Raw genomic sequence first — 11,541 nt, forward strand, 5'->3', positions numbered from 1 at the left:
TAAATCCATAGTTTGCATAAAATAGAAGGAAAAATTGCCTCTATCCAGGCATTTGACTTCCTCACCATGGAATAACATAAGTAAAATTTGACTGTAGGGTTTTTTTGTGTTCTCAAAGGTTCTTAAACTACTCGTTCAGTAGTCTGAGTGCTCTCCAAACTGAGTAACTCAACTCCCATGTGTCTAAGTAAGTGTTATGTTATCTGGTACCTCTTTACTTTTCCCCAGCAAGATTATCATTTGCTGGCAATGTTAATTATTTCAGGTGGCTGCCAGCCTGTTGAAAATCTTTCTATAAAACTCGCACCTGCTTAGAAAAAAGAAATCTGTTTTAAGTTTCTGTTATGGACAAAGCATACAGTAATTTCCCACTTAAACTCTTGGGTAAACACTCTGTTCCAGCCTAACCCCAGGTAACCTGTGTTTTATAATGACCAGTTTAACCTTTACTTTGCTCCACTACGTATAACAAATCTACTTGTATTCGCTTAAAAGCAACTGAGCAGGAATCTGAGAGGAGCCATTACTGAGACCTTGATTATTTATTCTGAAGTGGTACAAGAGTATGCTACTTGAAACAGAAAGCACTGGATTAAAAACAGTGCTGTGGGTTGCTTGTGGGGCTTTTTTTCCCTCTCCTGACTGAAAATGTGGTTGCCACATGTCAAAATTACATGGTGTCACTCTGTGATTTTTTTTTTTAAATACATAGTCTTTTCTTTTGCCATCAGCTGTTGTTATCTCCTGATGAAACCTGACAACATGTCAGGAAAATCTTATCAGTTTCGCAAGAATTACACTGCTTCTGGTAAAGAACATCATGTAAGGAAAGGAAAAGCATTGATTTATTTGTTTGCAGTGCTTGCTGTGGTGGTTAAATCCAGAGGACTAGACACCCCTAGAGAGATTCTGCTATAACTGTTTCTAGATTTCTGCAGATAACTGTGAAAAGCAAAATACATTACACTCAAATGTTAGTATATGCCTGTAGCCTTGTTCACTAAGGACCTAAGTGAGAAAATGTAAAACTCTTGTCTAGTCATGGAAAAGTAAGAAAAAATACTGAATGTTGGCAAGAGTTATCCTGAGGAATAGGTGTCTATTCAGTTCAGTTTTTCCCCATTAAGTCACTGGATTGAAAAACCTCTCTTGCTTCTAGAACTGAAATGGGGAACTTAAGTGTTTTTTTTGCATGATTTTGTACAGCTGCACATCCTAATGAGAGTTTAAAATGACTGACTTTGCCCCTAAATAGTTGGTAAAAATTAAATACAGCATCTAGAAAGTCTTATGTGTTATATGTATTGTTTCATACTTGTGTACAAATTATTTTAACAGAATATTCTCATAATAAGCAGTAATTCAATTGCAAGGTTTTAAAAGCAACAAGCAGAAGTCTGAGGACACCAAACGTTGCTAAGAATTTATGCATAGGAAGTAGAAACTCCAGGTTTTTCTTCTAAACAGTTCTGCTCCTTGCTTCTCATTCTCCAAGAAACCAATTCCTCTGCTCTGCTCTCAGCCTGCGGTGAGTTCACCGTGCCAGAACAACCCAGCACTATCAAGATACATCAAGAGTAACGGGGTTCTGGTACACCACAGTGCTACATTTAGAAGGTTTTGTGGATTTTGTTGCAAAAGTTGAGATGGATAGCACCAGACCTTGTTGTAGCTGCCTTCTCCCTTGATTGAACAGTGTTGTGTGAAAATGTTAATTTTCCCTGTCAAAGCAGTAACAGATAAAGGAATGGTTTGATCAGCCACTTTGTCTTGAATAGATTTGAACTGTAAGCCTTTGCTATAAGGTGTGTGAACAAATTTTACCGTTTTTCTTTCTTTTTACTTTTCCATTGGTCCTCTCCAATCCATCACTATGCTTCATTTATTTTCTTTAACGACGTATTTTTGAAGTGTGCATATTCTGGTATTTCCAGGAGCATCACTGATGTTGCTAATAATAGAACCACTATTGCCCATTAATATACCGTGTGTCTTCTCCCCACCTACCCAGTATTGCCTTATTTGTCATCGTAAAGACTGCAGTGGTCTGTTTGCCCCTGTCACGATACTGCAAGCTTACAATGATTATCACCCCTAACTGTTTCACTCTCTTCTTCCTCGCTGCCAGCCATGGCATAGTTCTCCCCCATCTCCCCTTCACTGGTGCTAAATTTCCCCATTGAGTAAGCACAGTCTGCAGTCTATATTTCTTAATATTTTGGATTGTTTTGTCTGCATTGAAATGTGAAAAGTAGATAGCTTATATCCACTATTATGCTTAGTTAGCTATTTTAAATTATTTCAGATTAGTGATGTTCTCTAAATGTTGCAGAAGTGCCGTTTTTGGTGTCTCAATAGTAAGTTTTGAACTACTGGATTTGCTCTGGCTTGCCTTTTGCCTGAGAAATAAGCCAAGTCAGATGTGGAGTTCGGGTTCTGTAAACTTGCAGTCAGTGTGGGCTGACAAATCTTGTTGCCTAGACCTACACAAGAGGCTGTTTGACATAATCTGGCAGTTAAAAAAAAACATTTTTCTTTTTCCTAGTGCAAAGGCAGTTTTATTTAGGGCATGCGGAGGCTCAGTGATGCTGGAAGTCTGCCGCGCTCAAAGGCAACCTGTGGAGTTTTGTCAGAATCCTGACCGGGGTGAAAAACTAGTTTGTCTTTTCCCTTGTGGTGCAATTCTTCTGCTCCGGTTGGCTGTCAGCTCTCTTGAGCGTTTGGTTTAGCCAGCTCAACAATGGATCCAAGTGCGCAAGAACAGTACCGCGGGGAAGAAAACCTGAATATTTTCCTCCTCTTTAGGTGGCTGTTGCTGAAGAAACTTGCCAGCTCTTACACGGCTTAAACAGTGATGAGCCCTTAGAGCACTGGAGTAGGTTTCAGCTTTGCTGGACTCGCCTGTTGTGTGATTGGAGTGCATCTTGTGCTTGAATTTACACTTTCAGAAATAAAAATAGACTTTGAAAAGGTTGTGGGAAATAGAAGACACATATTGACATAAGTGACAGCAGCAACCAACTCTGCAGGCCTTGACTTGTGTCTAAGGGTGTTCAGCTGATGATGCTTAGCATCTCTGCTTGTTTAAAAGCTGTGCTTTCCTGAGGCAGAGACAAAAAGAGGATAGTTAAGGCTGTTATTACAGAGACCTTTTTTTGTCCCCATTCCCCCCCTCTCCCCAGTCGCAACCTTTCAGAAATATTTTAGGTTTGGGACTTGAGCTGGGGAAGCTGTCCTCTCCCTCTGTCAACCCTTTGTATGTGTTCAGATTTGATGTGACATTTGGGCAGGGTGGAGAGGAAGTGGGGGGTTGGGAGAAACACTGGCGAAGTTTCTTATCCTGCTTGTGCATAATTAAAGAGCATGCCTCCTGGGAAAGGGGAATAAAGGCACCCCAGGTCCTGCCACGAACTACATGACTTACTGCTGGACCCAAAGTGGGCTTGACAGTTGCCAGAAGGTTGGCATAATAGCCTACCTACTGGCGGGAGGGTCGAGGGCTCTCCTCCCATCGCTCCCAACGTGAGACCCCCGCTAAGAGGATCCACTCTTCCTCCCTGGAGAAGGACGGAGTCTGTGCTCACAGCAAGGCATCACAGCCCGAGGCAGAGAGAGGTTTGTGCCCCGAGGACAAGGCAGCCTGTGCTGAATGATGTCTTGTGGAGTGGAAAATAGCCCCAAGTGCTGTGTTTGGGGAGGAGGGGGGAGTTATTAGTAAGTGTGACGCTTGGCCTAATGATGGCATCCTGATGTGGGGTTATTGTTTGAAGATGGAAGATGCAAGGAGTTCAGGTGTCATTACAGGAGCTGTCGGAGATTTTTGTGGTTTTGAAAAGATAGAGGAGTCTGTGACAGCAACAGAATGCCACGTATCAATCAGAGTCTTGGCAGCAGATTACAGCTCTCAATTGAACACAACTAGAAATGACAAATTCTCCAATGTTTGTCGCCCTGTATGCAAACATTATTCAATATAAGAGTGGAATATGTTACAATTTAATTGATTGCTACTATGTGTGTGTACATTGTATGTTATCAAAATCTACAACTCTGCTCCTCTTTGCCGCAGAAGGGGAGGGCAGGGAAGTACAAAGGAGTGCAAGGCAAAAAGAATGAAAAGAGGGAGAGAAAGGGAGACTGTCCATGAGAAAAATGACACATGTGGTGGGGTCTGTCTTTTTAAAAGTCTGTTATTTATGGTCCTAATGGCAAAATCTTACCAAGCACAAGGGTGTCCTTGGCTTATACTGGTAGAACACAATGTATATATCTCCTAGTTCAGAGAATGCAATAGATAATGCCATAGATATGGAACTCCAGCTTCTTTACATTATTGTTTGATTCAAAGACATTACTGAAAGTTTATGATTTATTTCTTCAGCACTTAACAAGAGAGAAATTCAACAGCTGTATTTGGAATCACAGAGTTCTCCATTTAACATATTGTCTTGCCCCTCTTTTTTTTCTTTTTCCTTCCAGGTGCTCAATACTTGCGTGTAGTGCTTACGTGGCTCTGGCTCTGGGTGACAACCTTATGGCGCTGAATCACGCAGATAAACTTCTTCAGCAACCAAAGCTGTCAGGGTCTCTTAAGTAAGTCTGATGTGGTCATTTCTCCTTTCTCAGCCCTGCTTTTTGATGGAAAGTTGAGTTGGAGCTTTCAGTGTCTATAGCTGCTTGCCAATTCTGTATCTGATGCAAAGAATTGTTTGGCCTGCTCCTGTCCTTGTTGAAGCCCTGACTAAATGTTCATTGGTGCACCAGGAATGTGAGTCCCCTCGCTTGAGTATGAATTCCATGTAATTGGGAAACTATTGCTGCTTTTGTTGCTGTTTGTTAATCTCCAGCCATGGGTCCATCAGGTCTCTCTCCTGATTCACTGTGAGGCTGCACACGCTCATGTTGGCACAGCACAAAGGGCAGGAAGGAGCAGCTGGGGGTGGACAACATGATTATGGAACCACAGTCTTGGAGGGGAAGGTTTGCTCAGTCAGGGCACCGGATTTCAGGTGCACAGGACTGTTTCTTCACCTGTTCCATTCTTCAGTTCCCCTTTTTCAGTTCTCATTTGGCACTGTATTTTTTGGAAAGGTATTCAAAGCTCGTTCTGTTTCTACCCACTAGTTCTTGTACCCCTCTGCAAATTCAAAGAAGGCAGCTTTAGCCCCATCCTTCTGGCCTTGTTTGTATATTTAATTCCTATGTCATACACAGGATAAAATATAGCAGAGGTTTTTGTTAGTAATGCTATTTCTCAAAACTGGTAATGTACTTGCGGAAAGCAAGCTAACTAGTGCTTGTTTTTATATGCTGGCAGCATACTCTAAAATGGTCCATGCCAACTAAATTCTTTGGCTTCCATGCTTCAAACTACCACAGAAGCTCATCTTCTTGCACAGTCATTGTATAAGCAAGATTTTAGAGGAGTTTGCACGGTAACACAACTTTTTGAAGGCATTATGGAGTGCGGGTGACAGTTTTTTGCAGAGGCAGGACTCCATATATCTTGGTCCTGGGAAACCAGGCTTTTGTGCAGATTGGGAATAATTGAACTGCTCCTGTTTTCTTCAGTGAAATAAATAGCATATAGAAAGCTCCATTTGCTGTATCAGATCTAAATTGCAGAAGTTATTTTGGATAGTTGACTGATATTTCAATAGGTATTTTAAAATTCATTACAAGCAGCTATACAGTCAGTTGGAAGTGTGCGGCATACAGCTGCATAGAACCAGTGTGAACCTTTTTGCTCAGCTTTTGTTTCAGATGAAATGTTTGTGAACTAAGTATGCTCTTGATTGACAGGATTCCTTCTGTTCCAAAGTTTTAGTCCCTAAAAGCAGTAAATGGCAGAACTGAGTATTATGATAGTACTTTATAAGCAAGCTACCTTCAACACAAGTGTTTCAAGTAATAGTTTTCATGTACTTGCCTTAAAAACTGCATAGTTTGTCTTCCAGAACAAATTGTGGGGGTTGTTAACGCTGACATTTATACCTAAACCTTTGCTGTTGTAGGTTTCTCGGGCATTTGTATGCAGCAGAAGCTCTCATCTCTCTAGACAGAATATCTGATGCCATCACTCACTTGAACCCTGAGAATGTCACCGATGTTTCCCTTGGGATTTCTTCAAATGAGCAGGATCAAGGTTAATGAATCCACACTTCATTAGAACTGGTTATGCTTTCAGCTGCCTCCTGTTGTAACTTGTACACAAACATAATGATGACTAAGACATCTTGCTTTAAGTCTGTAGGTTATTTTGGGGTTCTGGTTTGTGTTTTTGTTGTTGTTTTGTTTTTGTTTTCCTGGCTTTAATTCCTACTTTGGTTTTTCTTTTGCATGTTTGTCATTCCTTTGAAGAGGCTAATTCTGTAACATAAATAGAACTGCATATTGTAGTGTTCTGGCTTGTCTGAAAGCTGCTTTTTTACAATGTACAATTACGGTTAAGTTTGGGCTTCATACCTTCTCTTCCAGCTTTTTAGTCTCTAAACAAGCTTTTGAGGACCAGTGAAGTCAACTTACTGTATTTAGTGAGAGAGAGAAGTGGGGAGAACTTAATCTGTATCTTCATCATCTTGCAGTGCTTCGACTCGGGAGTGTGTATTCTGTAACAGAAAAGTACTTCAGAGCCCATCTGTCTAGTCAAGTCTACAGCAGCTCTGATTTCAGTGGCATGTCTGCAGTTTAAACTTGACTGTACTCATCTGCAAATCTAAAAGCAAAACATTAGAGAGAGGAAGTCTTAACTGCTATGTTTTACCTCTTTAACATCAGACCATGAAGAAAGAAGCAAATTTGTATCTTAGTATTATTTTTGCAGTAAGCTTTAAAAAAAGCTCACAGAATGTGATGGTGTTCTTGGGTTTTTTTTCTTTGTAGGGTCTGACAAAGGAGAGAATGACGCGATGGAATCTTGTAAGTACCAGCCACTGTATTCAGCAGAGTAAGGGAACTTACTTGGCCAGGTTGGAATAAAAGAGTAAGAAAAAAAATGAATTTATTTATTTATTTAAATTGCAGCTGGGAAGCAGACCCCACAGTGTTACCCCAGCTCGGTCACATCTGCACGAACAATGATGTTGTTTAACCTTGGAAGTGCTTACTGCTTGAGGAGTGAATATGACAAAGCTCGAAAGTGTCTTCATCAGGTATGAAAAAAATCTCAACAGCTTTAGGGACAAATATTCTTCCTTCAAAGTGCCATTTAGATCACAGCAAATCCTGGTGATTTCATCACCCAGGTTTACTTGCAGACTTTGCTTAGATGGCAGCTCTCTTCTGTCTTTACGAACCAGTCAATATTAGTAACATAATTCCAAATTTCTTACTTGTGTAAATAGTTCAGTACCGCTATGGGCAGCATTTTTTGTTCTCGATCTTATCGAAACAGTGGGATGTGACTAGGAAGCCTTTGCACTTTTTTCTGAGTGTTTTGGTTTTGGTTTTTTTAATGGTCCAATAGTAACTGCTATATTCAAAGCAGAAAGTTGGTGAGGTCCTTGAATTTACTTCTGTGTCTGTTAATAACTCACCATCTAAGCTATTCACTTAAGGGCTGTGATGAACACACAGTGATTTTCCTGGAGATTTGTTCCTCACCTGCCTCTTGTCCCAGGAGTTCTCAAGTCCTACTTTTGAAACTCATCTTCACTCAACCTGTGTCATTTGGTCTGTCTTATGACTGGGACCCACCTCTTTCAGAGGTGATGTTTGTCTCTTTTTGCAGCCAGTCCTGTCTGTCAGGAAGACTACACGAATGTTGAGCTGCAAACTGAACCAGCAGTCCTCCAAATTACTTCATAGTAGTTCTGCAGGTGAACAGCTTCAAATTCTGTGATGTTCTCAACAGATTAATGTAGCTGTCTTGCTCTTTTTTGTTCTCCTGAGGCTTCTTATGATCAGGCAGGTGTCTGTGCTTGGGCTGTGTAGCACATGTGAAAAGCCCAAAGGAGTGTAAGGCCATCTGTGGATGTACAGTATAGTAGGGCTCTGCATCTACAATAAATCCATTGACTTCATAGCTGAAATAATATTTGTATATGGAAAGCTAATGAATGATCCTTGTTAACTTTGTATTCTGAACTTTGGAGCAGTGGAGGTTACCTTCTTCACTTGCCGTCTCACCAGGAAACCAAAGTAGATTGGTCTGAGAATTACAGACTCGTCTTAACATAAGCACACAGCAGATGGTGCTGCTAATTACTGTGAAACAATCTTGCAAGGCAGTGTCTCCTTGCATACATAAACCTGGTGGAGTGTATTGGTTTGAAAAAAAATCTTAGCTTATGAATTATTAGATTTTGTTAGCTATAATGATGGTAACAGTCTTGTCGAGGGGCACTTTCTTTGAGCTAAATGTTTCTTTTCTTTCTCAATAAGGCTGCTTCACTGATCCACCCCAAAGAGATCCCTCCAGAGGCTATTCTGCTGGCTGTATATCTTGAATTACAGAACGGTAAGGAAATTATTTTTTGCCAATATGAACACCCCTAACTTACCACGTAAGCTGCAATGTTGAAGGTAACTGGGTATTTTTAACATTTTCAAATTTTTTTCTTCTTTCTTGGAAGTTCACAGCAAATCCTCATGGGCAAAATGTTAGAACAAATTCTTAAGTTTTAAAATGTTCTGTCAACCTAGATCTGGGAATATAAGGGGAGGAAGGCAGTAGTCATTATTCCTAATTCCTAGTCTTTATAGAGTCGTGCCAGTGTTTTGAATGACACCCTGGAGGCCCCATCTCCATTTTATACCACTACAGATACATGTATCCACACCTTCATTAACATTGCTTATTGCCATCCTGTTCTTACACACTCAGACTTTCTAAACTTCATCTTCTGAGCTGAAATCTTTGTGCATAAATCAGTGGTCTTGGATAGGCTCAGCAAGACCTTTGGTGAGGTTTACACTGTAAAAAGAGCTTGAAAGGCTTTTCACTTCTTCAGTGGGCTTGTTCCTCTTCAGTTGTCTTGCACTGCAGGCAGGTAAAGGACTTCTGAGCGTCTGCATTGAGAATTCAATAGCAACTCTACAAAGCTTTTCTTAGAAACATCTTCATAAGTTGGAATTTTTGAACCCTAGCTTTCTGCAACAAAGTAGCACAGAGCAGAAGAGTAGAAAGTGAGATTTGCGTGTCTCGCCCTCTTCAAAGTATATAACCAAAAGGAGCTAAAAGCGTTTTTTCTGTTGTTCTATAAATGGCAACAGAAAGATGCATCTCTTTTGAAACTAAAACTTTAGTGAAAGAAAAATGTTTAATAGGAGGGAGAAATGTTCTTTTCAGAACTCAGTGATTTTTTTCTCCTATTATTTTATATGTTTAATTTTTAACAAAGAATAATTGTTCCATTTGTATTGGTATTGATTTGATGGGCCATGCATACAGTTGAAAAATTAGATTTCTTCTTTTTAAAACATGTTGTGTTAATGTCTGTAATGTCGCATTGTGAGCACGTTTTGTGTGAGATCTAGAGTCTCGCTATGTGGATGGGAGAGAGAAGAGGTGCCCTTCAGGAATTCAGAAGATGCTCTGACATCTTCCAGCTCTGAGAGAGAAACTCAGTGTCTTCGGTTAAGAATAGGCAGAATCAAGCAATGCTGTTGTTTCACATTTACTTTTATCTAACATTTTAATGTCCATATCGACATTTCACTGTATAGAAAGACTGTCAGTGTAAGACTTAAGTGTTTGTGGCCTGGGCCCAGGGCTGGCTTCTCAGCTCTGTTCTGGAAACAAGGACTCAAATCATACAAAGGTACTGAGTTTTGTCTGGTTTTTGTGTTTTGTTTTTAATTGAAACGTGTCTTGTAGGTAACACGCAGCTGGCACTGCAGATCATCAAGAGAAACCAGCTTCTCCCTTCAGTGAAAACACTCTCTGATGTGCGGAAGAAGCCAGTTTTTCAGCCAGTCCACTCAATCCAGCCCATTCAGATGCCAGCTTTCACCACTGTTCAAAGGAAGTGAGGTTGTGCTTCAACCTGCTGCTGCCCTGCCCTGGAGGGCTTGGGATTTTGTATATTTTTTTTAACCTAGGACATCTGCATACCCCAACTGCTGGAGTGTGTTCATTTATGTAAATTTTTAATAAAACATCTAAACAAAACAGTTGTGCTTGGAGGTGGTTGGAAGAGAGGTTGGTACTGGTTTTGAGTAAGAAATGGTTAACCAAGTGTGTAATTTGGCTCTTTCTGAAGAGCATAGATAGGAGGGGAGTGACTGAAAGAGGAAATACCATTTACCTGTGCTGAAACAGTTGAGCTCTTTGCATCCAAGTTGTGGCATAAGGACACACCAAGGCCTTTAACTGCACTGCCAAGCAGTAGCAACTTGTCATGAGTTTGTGTATTTAGTATAAGTCATCCTTGCAGAAAACCAACCAAACACAACACCAAAAACCCTCAAAACAAATGAAAAACACTGGTCTATACCTCTTTTGAAAATGGCAGAGTCTTAGCATGAAGAAGAAGGTGCTGGTTTTCCTTTACACCTTCCTCTTTACACCTTCCTTTAGGACAGTGATACAGGTACAGTGGAAGGGTGCCTGGCCATAAAAAAAAAGGATTGGGGTGGGGAAGGTGTCAGGTTGTTTGTTTGTTTTTTGGGGGGTGGTGTTTTGTTGTCATTTTTGTTGTTGGGTTGTTGTTTTTTTTTCCTAATGCTATTTCCATTTCAGAGAAACACCTTCTTCTTTTAAAACCTTTTGCTCAAACCAAGGGGCTCTAAGATAGCAACATAAGCAAAAACCTGCTGGTTACTGTCCGTGAGTGTAGAAGAGATGCATCATCCTGCCTTGGCACTTGATCCATGCATAATATAATTGGAGCCCAGCATCCATCTCTCCTCATTTCTCTTCCTTGGCTGCTTTGTGTAATTTCAGCTACTTTGAGACTTTGCCCAGATAATCTCCAGGGTAGAGCTGGGACAACACCTTATCTCCCTATGCTGCTGGCATTGTACTTTGCCTCCAGCCACTTTTGTGAAGGTCACACTTTCAAGTGGCCACCTTCGATGCAGGTCCTGCAAGTTCTGCTCTCAATAATGGGGCATTAGGTAGTGCAGCTGTGCTGGGTGTGCCTCCATGATCTTGAACAAACAAGCCCCAACTGACAGCAGCAGAAGAATAGTAAGTTTATTGAACAATGTGCAAGTTGTGTTATGTGTCCAAGTGTGTGTTCCTGCAGCAGTACAGCAGAAAGCTTGAGCACTGCTTCGCTATTTTTCAAGAGAGTAATGACAAAGTAGATGGTTTTTGGTTGTTTTTTTTTTTTCCCAGTAACATGTCTATCACTGAATGATGTGGCATCCACACCGGTGAGGGAGTAGTCTAGAAATATTAGGAATTTTAATAAATAGTGTGTGGAGATCACGTTACTGGGAGAAAGGGAGCCGATACATCCTCAAGTCAAAGTAGATTGACTGATTAAATACAAAAAAAAAGTTAAAGATGCTCGCTGTGTGGTCCCAGGCCCTGAATGGTGAAGCTTCTTCTCTGCCATTCCCCGCCCCCCCCCCCCGCACACCCGGGCCTCAACC

At 40.8% G+C, this 11,541-nt stretch overlaps 1 protein-coding gene across 1 annotated transcript in view; it reads left to right on the forward strand.

Annotated features, from left to right (window-relative positions):
• CNOT10 (CCR4-NOT transcription complex, subunit 10) overlaps positions 1-10,101 on the forward strand; it is a 26,651-nt gene extending 16,550 nt beyond the window's left edge. Inside the window, exons 14-19 of the mRNA XM_010184435.1 lie at positions 4,480-4,593; positions 6,015-6,145; positions 6,883-6,918; positions 7,024-7,151; positions 8,383-8,458; positions 9,818-10,101. Coding sequence (XP_010182737.1) covers positions 4,480-4,593; positions 6,015-6,145; positions 6,883-6,918; positions 7,024-7,151; positions 8,383-8,458; positions 9,818-9,972 — 640 coding nt within the window. The 3' untranslated portion in view covers positions 9,973-10,101. The remainder of the gene's footprint in view (positions 1-4,479; positions 4,594-6,014; positions 6,146-6,882; positions 6,919-7,023; positions 7,152-8,382; positions 8,459-9,817) is intronic.
• Positions 10,102-11,541: the final 1,440 nt, after the last annotated feature.

This window comes from Mesitornis unicolor, unplaced genomic scaffold, assembly GCF_000695765.1.
Source record: "Mesitornis unicolor isolate BGI_N332 unplaced genomic scaffold, ASM69576v1 scaffold43715, whole genome shotgun sequence".
Classification (NCBI taxonomy): Eukaryota; Metazoa; Chordata; class Aves; order Mesitornithiformes; family Mesitornithidae; genus Mesitornis; species Mesitornis unicolor.